Here is a 13,751-nt window from a genome sequence, read left to right as displayed (position 1 = left end):
GCCTGCGCTCTAGAGCCCGCGAGCCACAACTACAGAGCCCGCGAGCCACAACTACTGAAGCCCGCGCGCCTAGAGCCCGTGTTCCACAACAAGAGACGCCACCGCAATGAGAAGCCCGCGCACCGCAACAAAGAGTAGCCCCCGCTCGCCGGAACTAGAGAAAGCCCACGCGCAGCCATGAAGACCCAACACAGCCAAAAATAAATAAATTAAAATAAATAAATTTAAAAAAAAAGAAGACATCCAGCTTGTTCTGAACCAGAGTAGGTGCTTGGCAAGAAACTGGTCAAATCTGGGGCCTCAGGAGTCCCCAAACAAGAGGTGGGACCCCAAGGAAGAACATCCCCCTGGCTGAAAACTGGAGTTGCTAGAGAGTGATCTGGGGGGCGGAGCTGGATGGAGTGTGGAGGGGGGATAGAGCTCGGGAGATGTGCGGGCTCGGTGGGCAAGCCTCCCCCCCCACCCCCCGGGGGGCTTGTTCTGCTCTGCTGGTCCAGTAGCAGCATTCAATAATCCACAGAAGTCAGAGGGAAGTCAGATCAAGTGAATGTCACTTTGGACACAAAAATATTGGCATTGCAATGGTTCCTTCTTAAAGTGTTTGGCAAAGACTTGGAGGCTATTGATTTAGCCGTCTTGTCTTGTTTTTGCTGAGTGTCACGCAGCCATGGAGATGGACTAGTGGGTCTCCTTAAACTAACAAAAAGGATAACAACACTCCACAGGGCGTGCCCGGGCCAGGCTCTCCGGCTGAAGCTGCTGCTGGACTCTCCCTGTCGAGGCGCTTACATGGCAGCTGGGGCACCCCCGAGCACTGCCCAGCTGCCCTCAGTGCCCCTTGATGCTGAGCAGAGGGGGGACTGGTGTAGCCAGGCCCCAATGTGCTCTGTGGGTCTGGTGGGTAGAGCCTGCTGCCACCCAGAGAGTTTTCTTCGCGTGGCTGCAGAGCTCAGGGAAGCAGCCTCGCCCAACGTCTGCAGCAAGGCTGATCCAACATGTGGACAGGCGAGGCCGTCTCACTGGTCAATGGCATCAGGAAGCTCCTTGTCGTTTGCCTCCCTCTCCCCGCACTGAATTCCTGCAGGGCCAATATAGTCTCAATAGATATCTTCTGTCAACAGACCCAGTTCCCAAAAGGACTCAGCCTTCTTACTTACTGGTTGGCAACTCAGGGAAAACATGTGAAATTTGATCTCTGGTCCCCAACCTGGGGTTCCCTAAACCCCAGTTAGGGACTTTCAGGGATACTTACAGCTTTTGAAAAGTCTGGTGGAAACCGTTCCCACCTCGTGAAACGGTGCCAATGGGAACATTAGCCCTCTTGGCTCTGGCTGGCCTGGCTGACGACAAAGTGCAAGGACAGAGTCTGGACCTTGCTGACGGGCAGGGCTGGATTCGTGCTTTACTGACCGCCCTCTTCACCCCCCGACCTGACCCAGAGGGTCCCCCAGGCCCCCCTGCTGGCTGTCAGTCACTGCGTCACCATCTTCAGCCACTGCGTTGTCATCTTCAGCCAGTGATGGATGCAGGGGGAGAGGCGAGCGGGGCTTCCTGTGCCCCCACTGACAGCCTGTCCATTCTCAGCTGGGGGAGGGAGGGAACCAGGGTCCAGCTTGCGGCAGCCCACCCACTGCAGCCTGACAGCCTGGCCCTCGGAGCTGGGAAGGAGCGGCAGGTGACAGGCCCGCCGGCAGGCACCGAGGGCGACAGCTTCGCAAAGGTTTCTTGCTGCTCACCCACCTGACCAGGGCCCCGCTGACTGCCAGCCTGTGTACACAGCAGTGCCCACCACCCCCAGCACTGCTTGTGTGCAGTGGGGAGGGGCCTGCAGGGGTGCCGGCCCCCCGGGCACACTTGAGCGTTCGTGCGGACACGCGTGCATACTCACGCTCACGGTGATGGTGCAGGTGAGCAGACATGCCGGCCCAACAAGACAGATGTGCTCAGACGTGCCTAGACCGGGTCCAGCCCCTGACTGATATCCAGGCCATCGGAGGGCAGCCCCGTGGTTGTTCAGAGAATAATCTCGACCAAGATGCTGGCGTGACACAGGAGGAGGGCAGGGCTGTGGACTCCCCTGCAAGGTGGGTTCCCCCCGGGGACGTCCCTGGTGGATGGAGGGCTCACACAGTGAACGGGACCATGGGGTTCACACCAGGCGAGGGGCTCGCGCCCAGCCTGCAGACCCCCCCCACCCCGTGCCCCCGTCTTAGGGCCCCCCGAGCCCAGCTGGCCCAGGTGCTCCCACGGACCCCAGCCCCGCCCACCTCAAGCAAGTTTTCTAGACAGAAGAGTGAATGAAATAGAACAAGCGCTTTCTGTCACAAAAGACGAAGCATTTACTTCCTTCTGGCTTCACACTGGGCAACCTGGGGCCCCCAGCTTCTCTGAATTACAATGGAAGTCACTTTGCTTTGGGGTGAAAAAGTGCCCCCCCTGCATCTGGGGACGGGGACAAATGAACTGGTCCCCGTGGAGAACCGCTGCCACTCTGAAGTGGGGTGGCCTGGGGTCCCGGTACCGGCGGGAGAGTGTGACGTCAGCCTGGCATCTAGCCCTGCAGAGAACTTGGGACTTATGGTTATTTTTCGATTATATGCACGAATCCCAGGAAGTTGGAGGGCAGCAAAGATAATCGCAGGACCATGTTGTTTGGCTTTGGTGCAGTCTGGGGTTGCTGGAAAGCTGGCTTCCCTTTTAATGAATTGGCATCGGTGACCCCAGGGCCCTCTCTAACGGCCCCCGGAGAAGCCCAGGGCAGGAGAGGCAGTCCGCCCCGGGGAGCGCAGTCTGGGGTTGCTGGAAAGCTGGCTTTGGTGCAGTCTGGGGTTGCTGGAAAGCTGGCTTCCCTTTTAATGAATTGGCATCGGTGACCCCAGGGCCCTCTCTAACAGCCCCCGGAGAAGCCCAGGGCAGGAGAGGCAGTCCGCCCCGGGGAGGCTGCTGTGCCCTCTGCTGGTGTGGGTAACCCCTGTTCGGGGAGTGTGCGGTTTTGGTACAGTTGGGTCTGTGCTGGGGACAGCAGTGACCCCCGAATAGAAAAGAAAACACCCTTCACCAGGGATGAGCTGGGCCTGCAAGAGACTGGGGAGGCGAGGTGTGACCTTTCCTGGCCTTGGCCTCAGCATCACGGCGGTGGGAAGGAGGAGGAGGGGAATCCAGGACCCGGGACACGAGGGCCGGTGTGGGGATCTCTGCCCACTTGTAATGGCCATGTGGAAGGGCACGGGCTATGGGGGTCTCATGAATTGATACGTGTTCTTTGGAAAACTGCCGGCACCTGTGTTCTGTATTTCCTAGGATTTTCTTTTAGTTCTCCCTCCATACCTGGGAAAGTTCTTCCTGAAAATTCCCTGATTCACCCCCAGTATGACAAGCTAAGGAAGGGGCTATATTCTCTCTGGGAAGCAGTGGGGCTCCTGCAGGCCACGTGGTGACGGCCTGGTGGTCTGGGAGTGTGGGCCCAAGAAAAGTAGGTTCCGGGCAGAGCACCCCCTCTGCTCAGAACTGCACCTTCTCAGCGGCTCCAACTTTGCAGGGTCTGTGATTTGGTTTAATCAGGAAGGATTTTACTCCCACCAACATTAAGAGCTGAAGATGGTTTTAAAAACCTGGGCTTCCTGAGATTCAAGCCATGGACAGGAGACCCCCGAGGGGCATATGGCTAGAGACGGGGCTTGGGGCCAAGGTCCCCCAGGGGGACCTCTCCCGGGGAGGGGCCCAAGGCAGGCCCCTGCTTCCGGCCCTGGCGGCTCCACCCCGCCTGCGCCGCCCAACCTCGGCCCTGCAGGAAGGAACCGGGCCATCTGACACTCCCTTCCAGGTGAGAAGGCGTGGTGGTGGGCAGAAGGCTGGGTCTTCTGGGGGCAGAGCCAACCCTCCCTGCCCACCCGATGCATTTCCTGGGCCGGGGGGAGAAAAGCGCACCCAGCAGAGGCACGAGGAAGGATGCTGAGCATGGGTGGGAGGCTCACGGGCCCAGTGTAAGCATCCCAGAGGGGTCAAGGTTCCTAGCCCTGGTTCAGGGTTCAGGAGCAGGGAGGGAGCACAGCCTGAGCCCAGCCCCCTGCGGTCCACGGGAGCCCATGCCTGGCGAGGCTCTGGCTGTGGTCTCCCAGCAGGCTCCGTCCCCGGCCTGGGGGTTCCTGCAGTGAGCCCACAGAAGTGCAGGCAGGGGGTGAGGGTCCCCGGCCCGGGTGGGGGGCTGCAGGAGCCATGGTCTCAGGCACTTGTGGGTCCCAAGGGGCTGGGCACAGAGTAGGGGTTGTTTCCGGGAGCTTCTAGGCCAGCTGATGCTGACGTCGCAGGCCTGGCCGATGGGGTTTGGGCCCCTGAACTTGCGAGGGGCAGTGGGACGGGGACAAGGTCGGCCGTTAGTAAAAATGCAGCTGGACCCTCCGGTGCAAACAGCAGGTGAGAATCATCCCGCAGATCTGCCGGGTGGAAAGAGCAGAGGGGCAGAGAAATCAGAGCCCGCTCGTGTGCCGGCCAAGGCGCCCTGGAGCCGGGCTTCCCACCCCCAAGTGCCCCCTGGGGACCTGATCAGGGGCAGATGCCTACTCAGGGGGTCTGGGGTGGGGCCTGGGACTCTGCATTTCTAACAAGCGCCCAGGTGATGCTGGGGGTGGAGGTGGGGACCACTTTGAGAACCACTAGCCAAGAGCGGTATTTCTCACACTTGAATGGTCACGGATCGCCCGGGGACCTTGTTATGCTGCAGATTACAATTCTGTGGCCTGGGTGAGGGCCTGCATGTCTAACAAGCTTCCCGCCCACACGGTGGCTCTGTGGTCCCAGATCTTCTCTGGAGATGGCCTGATTTTATTAGATTCCGAACGGTGACACCGCCACTCCCTCGTTGCTGGCTGAAGCAGCCTTTCTTGAGGAAAGTCTGTCTACATCTTGCCGCTCTCAGAGAAAAACAAGGCCCTGGAGTCGATTCTATGGCTGATGTGCAGGAGGGGAAACTGAAGCTCTGAGTGGAGGGCCCAGAACTGTCACCAGCTCATCTTGTAAATCAGCTCGGGACGTGGCACCAACCCCAGGCCCGGGGAAGCCTGCCTGCCAGCCCCTCTGTCCCATCTCCTAGCGGCCCGGAGTCGGGCAGTGCTGGGCAGTCGCCTCCCAAGTCTCACTCGCCCATCTCTAAACGCAGAGGGTGAGGACCTTTGTTCCCCACCTTGTTCTCTGTTTGCCTCCTCCTTCGTCCTCTCCCTCTCCTCCCTCGCGCGCGAGGATGCACTGAGGACGAGGAGGTGAGGCCGTGTCAGACCAAGGAGGCCCAGGACTGGGACGGTGGCCCTGATAAAGATGGCGCCGCTGGCTTCCGGCTCCTGGTCCGCAGGAGGGGACACTGGGAGGGCAGCCCATGACTGTGCTGTGGACAGGGGTCCAGGTGGGTTTCCCAAATATAGGAAACAGCACCCCATCTCTCCCAGCGGCTGCTGCTGACCTGATCTTCCCAGGGTACCTCCGGATGCACACGGAGGAGGGCAGGCTGATGAGGACGGCCTGGGGCTGGCAGACCTTAGTTTCTCTTTGAGAGACTCAAGGAGGAAGCAGAGGTCGAGCCCTTCTGTGCCCCCTTCCTCCCTCCCCTCTGTCCCCACGCGGGAGTTTCACCCCCTGGGAACCCAGCTTTCAGCTTTCAGCCTTGGTGCTAAGAGCAGCTAATCCACCTCTGGGATTCAGAGCCATGGGCTCAAAGGTAGCTTAGGAGATTATCTCATCTCCCGCTGGCTTTAAGCGGGTGGCTGTCACAGTCATGCCACCCAGGTGGCGTGCAGGCCCTCTGCCCTGTCCCCACCTCATGGTTTGATGACTTGTCCTGGGGGGGTCATCTTGTCAAGGGGAGGCCAGATGGGAGCGGCTGGACTGGCACAGACTCGTGGCTGCGTCCCCTACGGCACAGCTGGACCGGCACAGACTCGTGGCTGCGCCCCCTACGGCACAGCTCTCCCGCCGGGGAGGACCCGCAGGGCTGAGCGTCCAGCACGTGCACTCTGTACATGACATGTGTCCCCAGGGTGCCCCCGGGGAAGGCACGGCGAGCTAGACGTCAGCGCGTGTCCAAACACACACACACACACACCACCCTGATGCATGCAGAGGGGCAGACGATGTGCTCATCAACACGTGGGCACATGTACACACACGTGTACACACACACATGTGCACACGCACACATACACACACACCACTTCGATGCATGCAGAGGGGCTGAGGATGTGCACACACATTCACACGCACGCACGCACGGACGCACACACACACCACCCTGATGCATGCAGATGGGGAATGGGCCCAAACTATCCAGTCCCTGAGGGACCCCCAGTGTCCCGTTCCTGATAGAGGACATGGAGAACTCAGCACAGATGGCTGTGAGCAGAGAACACACAGGCCGAGGGGGCTGCAGGAGCAGGAAGTGGCAGAGGGTGGGCTGGACAGGCTGCTGGGCTCAGCCTGCGTGGGGCACGGGTGAGAGGTGCCCTCTCCTGGCAGCCTGCCTGGAGGCGGTGTTTGCCGCATGCGGACTTTTTAACAGGGAGGCCGGCATGCTTTTAGCCTCTTGTGAGGTTTTGGGGACGGCACCCGGCTGTCATTACAAACATCAAGGATGGGCCAGGGAGGTCCAAGAAGCCGTTCCAATAAGATCTTTCAGTTCCCCTTTAAATGACCTGCAGATCCCAATCTCGCTGTCCTGTGGGTTTCCGGGCTCATGTTTCCATCCTACACTGTGGGAATGTCAGGGTGGGAGTGGGAGTGGGTTAGCTTCTATCTGGGGCTCTGTGACCTTGGGTTCAGTCATAACCTCTGAGCCCCAAGTTCCCCTCTATCAATAGGAAAACCTCCAGACCGTTCACAGGTCCAGAGCCTTCCCACTGAGATTCTTTGAAACCCAGTATGACAAGACCAACACCACGGCACCCAGCCCCTTCTGCACCCTGAGCCTGTGAGAGGCTCCCCAGGGCCCTCAGGATAAACCTCCCCCACCCCCCAGCCAGCCAGGGCTTTGCACGTGCAGTCCCCTCACCCTGGCATGCTTCCCCCTTCTGCTTCTTTCTGTCAAACTCCTTCAAGGCTTAATTATATATCACTTCCTCCAGGAAGCCTTCCCTGACTGCCCATGATGGTTCGGGCCTCCTATGTGCTCCCCAAACCCCAGGGCTCACACTGTGACTATGTGTGGCTCCTGTGTTCTGTGTGTCTCCTCCCCTTGAGTGAGAGCCCCTAGGAGAGGGGACCACGTCCTGCCGGCTGGTGTGGCCTGGCACTGGGCAGGGCGCCTGGCACACAGCAGCCCCCGTTACAAAGCTGACAAAGAGCGCTCGTCCTCCCCCTCCTCTGCCCACCCTGCCCCTGAGAGGGAGGCTCCCGGATTCTGTGTGTGAGGAGGACGGTCGGAAAAGGGGCTGAGCCACTATGTCCTTTTTAGATAGAAGCTTCCTGGCCAGAATACGCTGGCAATTAGCTTCCAAAGTGACCTCAGCGTGGACAGCCTCCAAAGCGCACCCACAGAAGGGGACACGAGGGTGGAGCTGGGTCCTGGCCGGGTGCCCCAGATGTAGGTGAATAGGTGGGGCCGTATTCTCAGCCCCGAGCACACACGTGAATCACCTGGAGGGATTTAAAAAACACCCGTGCACAGGTCTCACCCCAGACCAACAGCCAGGATGTGTGGGGTTGGGGCTTGAGCAGTGGTAGTTTTTAAACCTGATTCTACTGTGTGTCCAGGGTTGACACACCCGCCTAGAGGATCTTCGAGTTTTTCCAGGACTACAAGCCTATGATTTGGGGCACCTTGCGGGTCTGGAAATCCAGTGTACGGAGTCACCCAAGACGGGAGGGTGGAGGGGCCCTGCCAGCTCTTGCTGAAAGCGACAGGTGCACCCCCAGAATGCACAGCCTGGCAGGTGCGGGACCTCCGTCCTTCAGTGTCCCCACCAGCCCCCAACCGCTGTCCCAACCTACAGCCAGGAGAGCTCTGCACTCTTCAGGGACACTGCTGGCTGGTTCCAGTTCTTTAAAAGTTCTCCAATCGGGCTCCCTGTAAATTCCCCTTCCTGTTTCTGTCTGTCCTCTGGCCCCTCCCTCCCCCGCAGGACTGTCTTGGGGGGTTAAGGACCGGGAGGGTGCAGTCCTGTCCCCAGCTCCTGACCTCTCCCACTGCTGACTTCCGGGCCCCCAGGGCTCTTTCTCACGTTTCTCCTCCTGGCTGCACGCTGGACCCACCAGGGAGCTTTACAAGCACACTGCCGCCTGGCTGCCAGCCCCAGATGGTGTTATTTAATTGTTCTGGGGTGCAGCCCAGGCCTGGGGCGTTTTAAAGCTTGCCAGGTGACCTCAACGTGCAGCCCTCAGGGGCTCCAGGAGGCCCGTCCCCCTCTTGCATCCTGGCCATCCAGCCTGCCAGCATCTCTGCAGGCAGACCAGTGTCTGGTCCACACGCCCTGGAGGCACATGCGCTGTCTGGCTGGAATCAGGTTTGCTACGTTCGTCGTGTTTCCTGCTTGGACTTCAGAGTATTCATGAGACATCTACCTAACGTCCCAAGAAGCGGCAGCACCTCCGTCTCTCTGAGGCGGGGTCCTTCCCAGGAAGTAGGAAAATCGCGGGAGGCCGAATACTTCCTGAGGGCCACGCCAGGCTCAGCTCCCGACTCCTGCTTCCTTCCATCGGATCGGCTCTGGCTTCGTGTTGAATAACTGGGCTCCTGCGCAAGATTTCCAGGACGAGAGATCGCTGCTGCTTAAAAAAGGCTTGCAGACATCAGACTCCTCCATTTTCCAGGTAAAGAAACTGAGGCTCAGGAGGGAGGGTGGCTCCCCCAGATCACACAGAAGAGGGGGCTCCGTCTACCACGGGGGCCCTCTGACTCCAGGCAAGACTTCCCCCTGTTCCTGAGGACAGGGGGGGCATGACCTCTTGGCCTTGTATCTCCTGGGCCTGGGGGTCTCCAAAGCGCCAGGCTGGGCGGGTGTGGGGAAGGTGCTAGGTGCCTGGTGGAGGATGGCAGCCGGGGGGCTGGTCTGGTTTGAGCCCCTCCTCGAGGCTGGGTGGTAGCTCCAGAGCCAGCCGGCAGGGGGCGCTGGAGCCCGAGGCTCGGCCGCCGCAGCGGAATGGATGGAGAAAATGGGCCAGGGATGGGGACCCAGCGGTGGCTCGGTGACACTCTCTCTGGGGCATGAGCACAGTCCCGCAGGGTGCTGTGGAGGATGAGCCGCCCTTGGTGGGGGTCAGCGGGGGGCTGCGGGCACCTGCCCTCGACCTGGTGACCCGGCCTCCTCAGCGTTACTCCTACAGCTGGACTTGTCCTACCCTGACCTCAGGCTCAGCGGTCATCCCGCTCCCTGCCCTTGGCCTCACTGCTTCATCTTCAGCTTCATGCTTTTGAGAACAGAGGTCAGGAGGAAACGGACGGAGAGTGCGGCCCAGGTCCGGTCAGTGTCCGCAGAGCAGGCCCCCAGCACCTGAAGTCGGCGACAGGTGTCTGGGAAGCTCGGGGGAGCAGGAGCCGCAGTGCAGAGCATCCCTCCCCCCGGTTCCGGCTTGCGGCTCCCCAGGGGTCAGTGCACCGGGCAGAAGGCCTGCCTGGGCAGGTGCGAAAGGGCCGTGTGAGTGCCCCCCACCTGCCGCCCCCGGCTCACTGCGCCTGCACCTGAGTGTGGGTGAAGGGGGCAGGCTGGTCTGGCCAGGAGACAACTCGGCTCCTTTGAGAGACGCTGTGCCCACGTAGAAACGATAAAACGGTGGTGGGTACCATTTTCCGAGCGTCTGCTGTCTGCTCAGCGGCGAGCCGAGTGACCTATGTGCACGACGCCCGGCCCCTCTAGTCACCCAGCTGGGTACAATCAGCTCCTTTTTACAAATGAGGAACTGAGGCTGCACCCGCAACTAGACTCCTGGGTGCTGGCCGGGGGAGGGGTGTGGAGCGGTGAAACGGAGCAAAAGGCATCGCTCATCCTCAGAGCACAGAGCTGGGTGTACACACCCCCAGGGGCACGCATACGTGCATCACACACACGCACGCACACACACACAGAGGAATGAGCGCGTGTCCATGCATGAGAATATACACATACGCATAGCACGCCTAAACACATATGTGCATCCGGCCCCGACCACGTACACCCAGCTGCATGCAGACACACCCATGGACCCACTCGGACCACAGCAGGCTGTGCACACACCCCCCCGCGTGCACACACAGAGTGCACGCACATACCTGAGCCCACACTCCCACTCCTCCCAGGTCTCTGTTCCTGACAAGTTCAAGGTGGCCCCAAGGCCCAGGTATTTTCCTTCATGTTTTCTGGGGAAGAGAGTGAACCTGGCTGCAGAGGGAAGAGGAGCGGATGGGGGAGGAGGGGGCAGGCAGGGCAAGGGTGGGCAGAGGGCCAGGACCTGAGACCTCAGCTAGCGAGAGAGGGCTTCAGCGTTCCAGACACTGCCCCCCGCACCCGAATCCCGGCTCCAACTCACCTGCAGGCAGGCCACCCCGATGCCCACCGCCCCCATGAGCAGCAGGTGGTCGGCCAGGAACTGCTCCAGCTTGGTGATGCAGCCTCCCTGTAACGTACGTAAGGCAGGTCACACACCCCTTGGCCCAGAAGTGGGTGAGGATGGGGAGGGAGGGCTGGCTGGGGCGCTACCTCCACCCAGCTCAGGGAGGCCAGATACTTAAAGGGCCGGGTCTAGCCTTTCAAGTGCCCTTGGGCTTCTCAGGTGGCCCAGGGGCGTGCCACGATGTCCCCGAATCTCCCAGGAGCAGCTGCCGCCCCCGGGCTTCGTGGGGACCTTGGAAGGCCCACCGCCATCTCGTGGCCAGTGAATGAGTATGATCTCCACCCCGCCCATCTCGAGCCTTTCCGGGCCCCCTGCCCGCCCCAGCAGGACGGGCACTTACCTCCACCTTGTAGATGTTGGAGGGGTGTGCCCGCTGGCCGCAGCGCGCCACCACGGTCTTGCAGCAGCTGTCGGGCACCCGGCGGCCCTCGGCCTCTGGAGACAGGATGTACGTGCTGTGCTGCCAGTCGGCCGAGCTGTTGCTTCCGCAGCATCTGAACTGGAGCAAGAGACGGGGCTGGAGGCGAGGAGACGCCCGGGTGGGGGGGCCCCCCAGCCCCTCGCTTCCAGGGCCGCAGGACAGCCTTCAGATCTTAATCCAGTCCCTCTCTGCTTCCGAGATTTCCTCCCTTCCCCTCTTTTGAGCAGGAGGCTGGCTCTGCAGGGCCCTTCTCTTCAGGCGGGTGGAGAGCCAGTGGCAGGAACACCCATCACCACCTTTTTTGTTCAGCCACGTCCTTTAAGGAGATTGCGCTGGGTGTCCCTGGGGCAGGGAGGGTCTGGGAGAAGATGTGGGGAGATGGGCGCCAGCGGGTCCCCCAGGGAGTGGGGCTGTGTACCACTGCGTGCAGGCCCAGGGCAGCACCAAACCACCAGGGGGTGCTTTCCTGGTCATCCAGGGAAGTAGGACACCCCCATCGGCACAGGGTCCCAGCCTTCCCAGAGGCTCAGATGCCCCCCCAACCAGGCCTCGAAGCCTCAGATCCCCTAGACCTGCCAGACACAGAGGTGTCCCAGAGGCCACCACACAGCCAGCTCAGTGCTGAGCAGAGGGGCCGGCGTGAGTGCTGAACAAGACCAGGGTCTTCCACATGGCTCCGGGGTGTGGGGAGCGCCAGCCCGGGCCTCAGGGGAGCCGGACAGCTGGACACGGTCTACTTCCTGCACCCCGAGTTGGGGGACTGAGACTCAAGTCCCTGTAGGGGCCACAGAACGCGGCTGTTGTGAGGCTCTCTGGTGTGTGGGGTGGAGGTACATTTAGTCCAGTTAACAAGCATTTGTTAGGCGCCTGCTGTGTGCCAAGAGTGAAGCTAGGCCCTGGGCCTGAACTTGAGTCAGAAGCTCCCGGCTTTCCCAAGCTTGTCACTGACTATCGCGTAGTAGGAGGGACGGAGATGCTCACGTGGACAACATACACCACGGGCCTGTGTTCACGCACGTACGGTGACCACGGGGGGCCCCTCGCTAACCGCCTCCTCTGTACTGGGCTCGTGGCCGAGTGCTTTTCGTGACCCGCCGCTTTCAGGCCTCACAGCAGCCCTCGTGGAGGTACCTGGTTATCCCCATGTTACAGGGGGCAAAACTGAAGCCAGAGGGGCTAAGCGACCTGTGCAGGGGGCACACGAGGACAGTCCCACGGGATTCCCAGCACCCGCCATGTTGTTCCCTGCTGTCCGTGCTGTTCCCTTCTGCCTGATTCCTCGGGCTCCTCTGCTGCCCCGCGGGACCTCCCTGCACTTGGCAGGCCTCCCACATAGGAACCGTGCAGGTGCTTACATCCTGCTGTAGACGGTCTACGGAGGCTGTGATCTCCGCAGCGCCGGGCTGCCTGTAGTTCTCGGCCAGGGTCCGGGTCAAGTGCTGCTTCAGCTCCTCGCTCAGCTAAGGAGGGTGGAGAGGGAAGGTGCATCAGCAGAACCGCCCCCAGGCCCGCTCCAAGGCCGCGCCCACTACTCTAGAGCTCCTTGAACTTGAACGTTGCTATGGCCGAGGCCTCCCACACAGTGACCTGGGACCCTGGGCGGGAGGCGGGGTCCCTAGAGATGGTGTTGCAAAGGCTGGGGACCTGCGTTAGGGGGAGTGTGATGGGCAGAGCTGGGAGACAGGTGGGGCCCCAGAGCTCAAGGCTGGTGGGGGCACGGGTGAGGCTAGGCACCGGGTGCCTTTAAGTCCAGTCGTCCCTCCGTACCTGGGGGGTGGTTCCAGGACTAGCACGGGTCTTCTGCGGATGCTCAAGGCCCTTGTATATAATGAGATGGCGCAGTATCTGCATATAACCTACGCGCATCCTTCTGTACACTTTGAGTCATCTCTAGATTACTGATAATACCTAATGCAATGTAAATGCTGCGTAAATAGTTGTAAATACAATGTAAATGCTACGTAAATAGTTGTGCACGGCGCTTTTACTACCGTGGGCCCAGGTTCGATGCCTGGTCGGGGAACTAAGATCCCGCAAGCCACGCAGCACAGCCCTCCTCCCACCACCCCCCCCCCCAAAAAAAAAGTTGTGCACGGCAGATTCAAGTTTTGCCTTTTAGAACTTTCTGGAATTTTTTTTTCCAAATACTTTTGATCTACGATTGGTTGAATCTGTGGACCCGGAACCCATGAATATGGAGGGCTGTCTGTATCTGTTGATTTTTATTTTGATTACGAGGTGATATTCAAAATATTTACAATCGTTATCCTGAGGACATCCATCAGTCGTACGGGCGCTGGCGTGAAAGGACAGTGCAGTCATCTGTCTCTACCAGCCGAATATCACCCTTGAGTCACTGAGCACCCAGTGGGAGGGGACCTGACCATGGCATCCTTGTCCAATGCAGGCGGGCGAGGCCCAGGACCACCTGCATGTCGCTGCCTCCCCACCCCCATGCACCCCTCCCCGTGCTGTCCCTCCTGGGGGAGCCGATGGGGAAAGTACGAGGAGGACGCTTCACTCACCCTCTGGTAGTACACGTGGGCCAGGACCCCCGCCACCAGCTCAACAAGGAAGATCGCCAGCAACAGGCAGAAATACTAGGAGTGAGGAGAGAAGGTGGTCACGGCCGGGTCAAGCCTGGGCAGGCAGCCGGCCCTTCAGGACCTCTGACAAATGCTTCCCCAAAGCTGAAGGGGACTCCCATCACTCACAGCTTCTTCCTCCTCTTCCCAGCAGCCCTGGACACACCCGCCTCTCCTGG

General features: G+C 60.4%; 1 protein-coding gene across 4 annotated transcripts in view; it reads right to left on the bottom strand.

The window, feature by feature from the left end:
* Window positions 1–2,315: 2,315 nt before the first annotated feature.
* TSPAN11 (tetraspanin 11) overlaps window positions 2,316–13,751 on the bottom strand; it is a 64,310-nt gene continuing 52,874 nt past the window's right edge. For 3 of the 4 annotated variants that reach the window (XM_061205905.1, XM_061205907.1, XM_061205908.1), the window contains 5 exons: window positions 13,513–13,587; window positions 12,343–12,447; window positions 10,907–11,065; window positions 10,483–10,569; window positions 2,316–4,433 (listed from right to left, as the gene is read on the bottom strand). In XM_061205905.1, the coding sequence (XP_061061888.1) occupies window positions 4,374–4,433; window positions 10,483–10,569; window positions 10,907–11,065; window positions 12,343–12,447; window positions 13,513–13,587 (486 nt within the window). In that variant the 3' untranslated portion in view covers window positions 2,316–4,373. Of the gene's footprint in view, window positions 4,434–10,225; window positions 10,313–10,482; window positions 10,570–10,906; window positions 11,066–12,342; window positions 12,448–13,512; window positions 13,588–13,751 lie in introns of all 4 variants that reach the window. The other variant, XR_009702605.1, reaches the window with a different exon arrangement.

The sequence above is a fragment of the Eubalaena glacialis genome, chromosome 11 (genome assembly GCF_028564815.1).
Source record: "Eubalaena glacialis isolate mEubGla1 chromosome 11, mEubGla1.1.hap2.+ XY, whole genome shotgun sequence".
Lineage (NCBI taxonomy): Eukaryota > Metazoa > Chordata > Mammalia > Artiodactyla > Balaenidae > Eubalaena > Eubalaena glacialis.
Note: the sequence above shows the minus strand (reverse complement) of the source record. Positions and strands in the feature narration are given on the sequence as shown.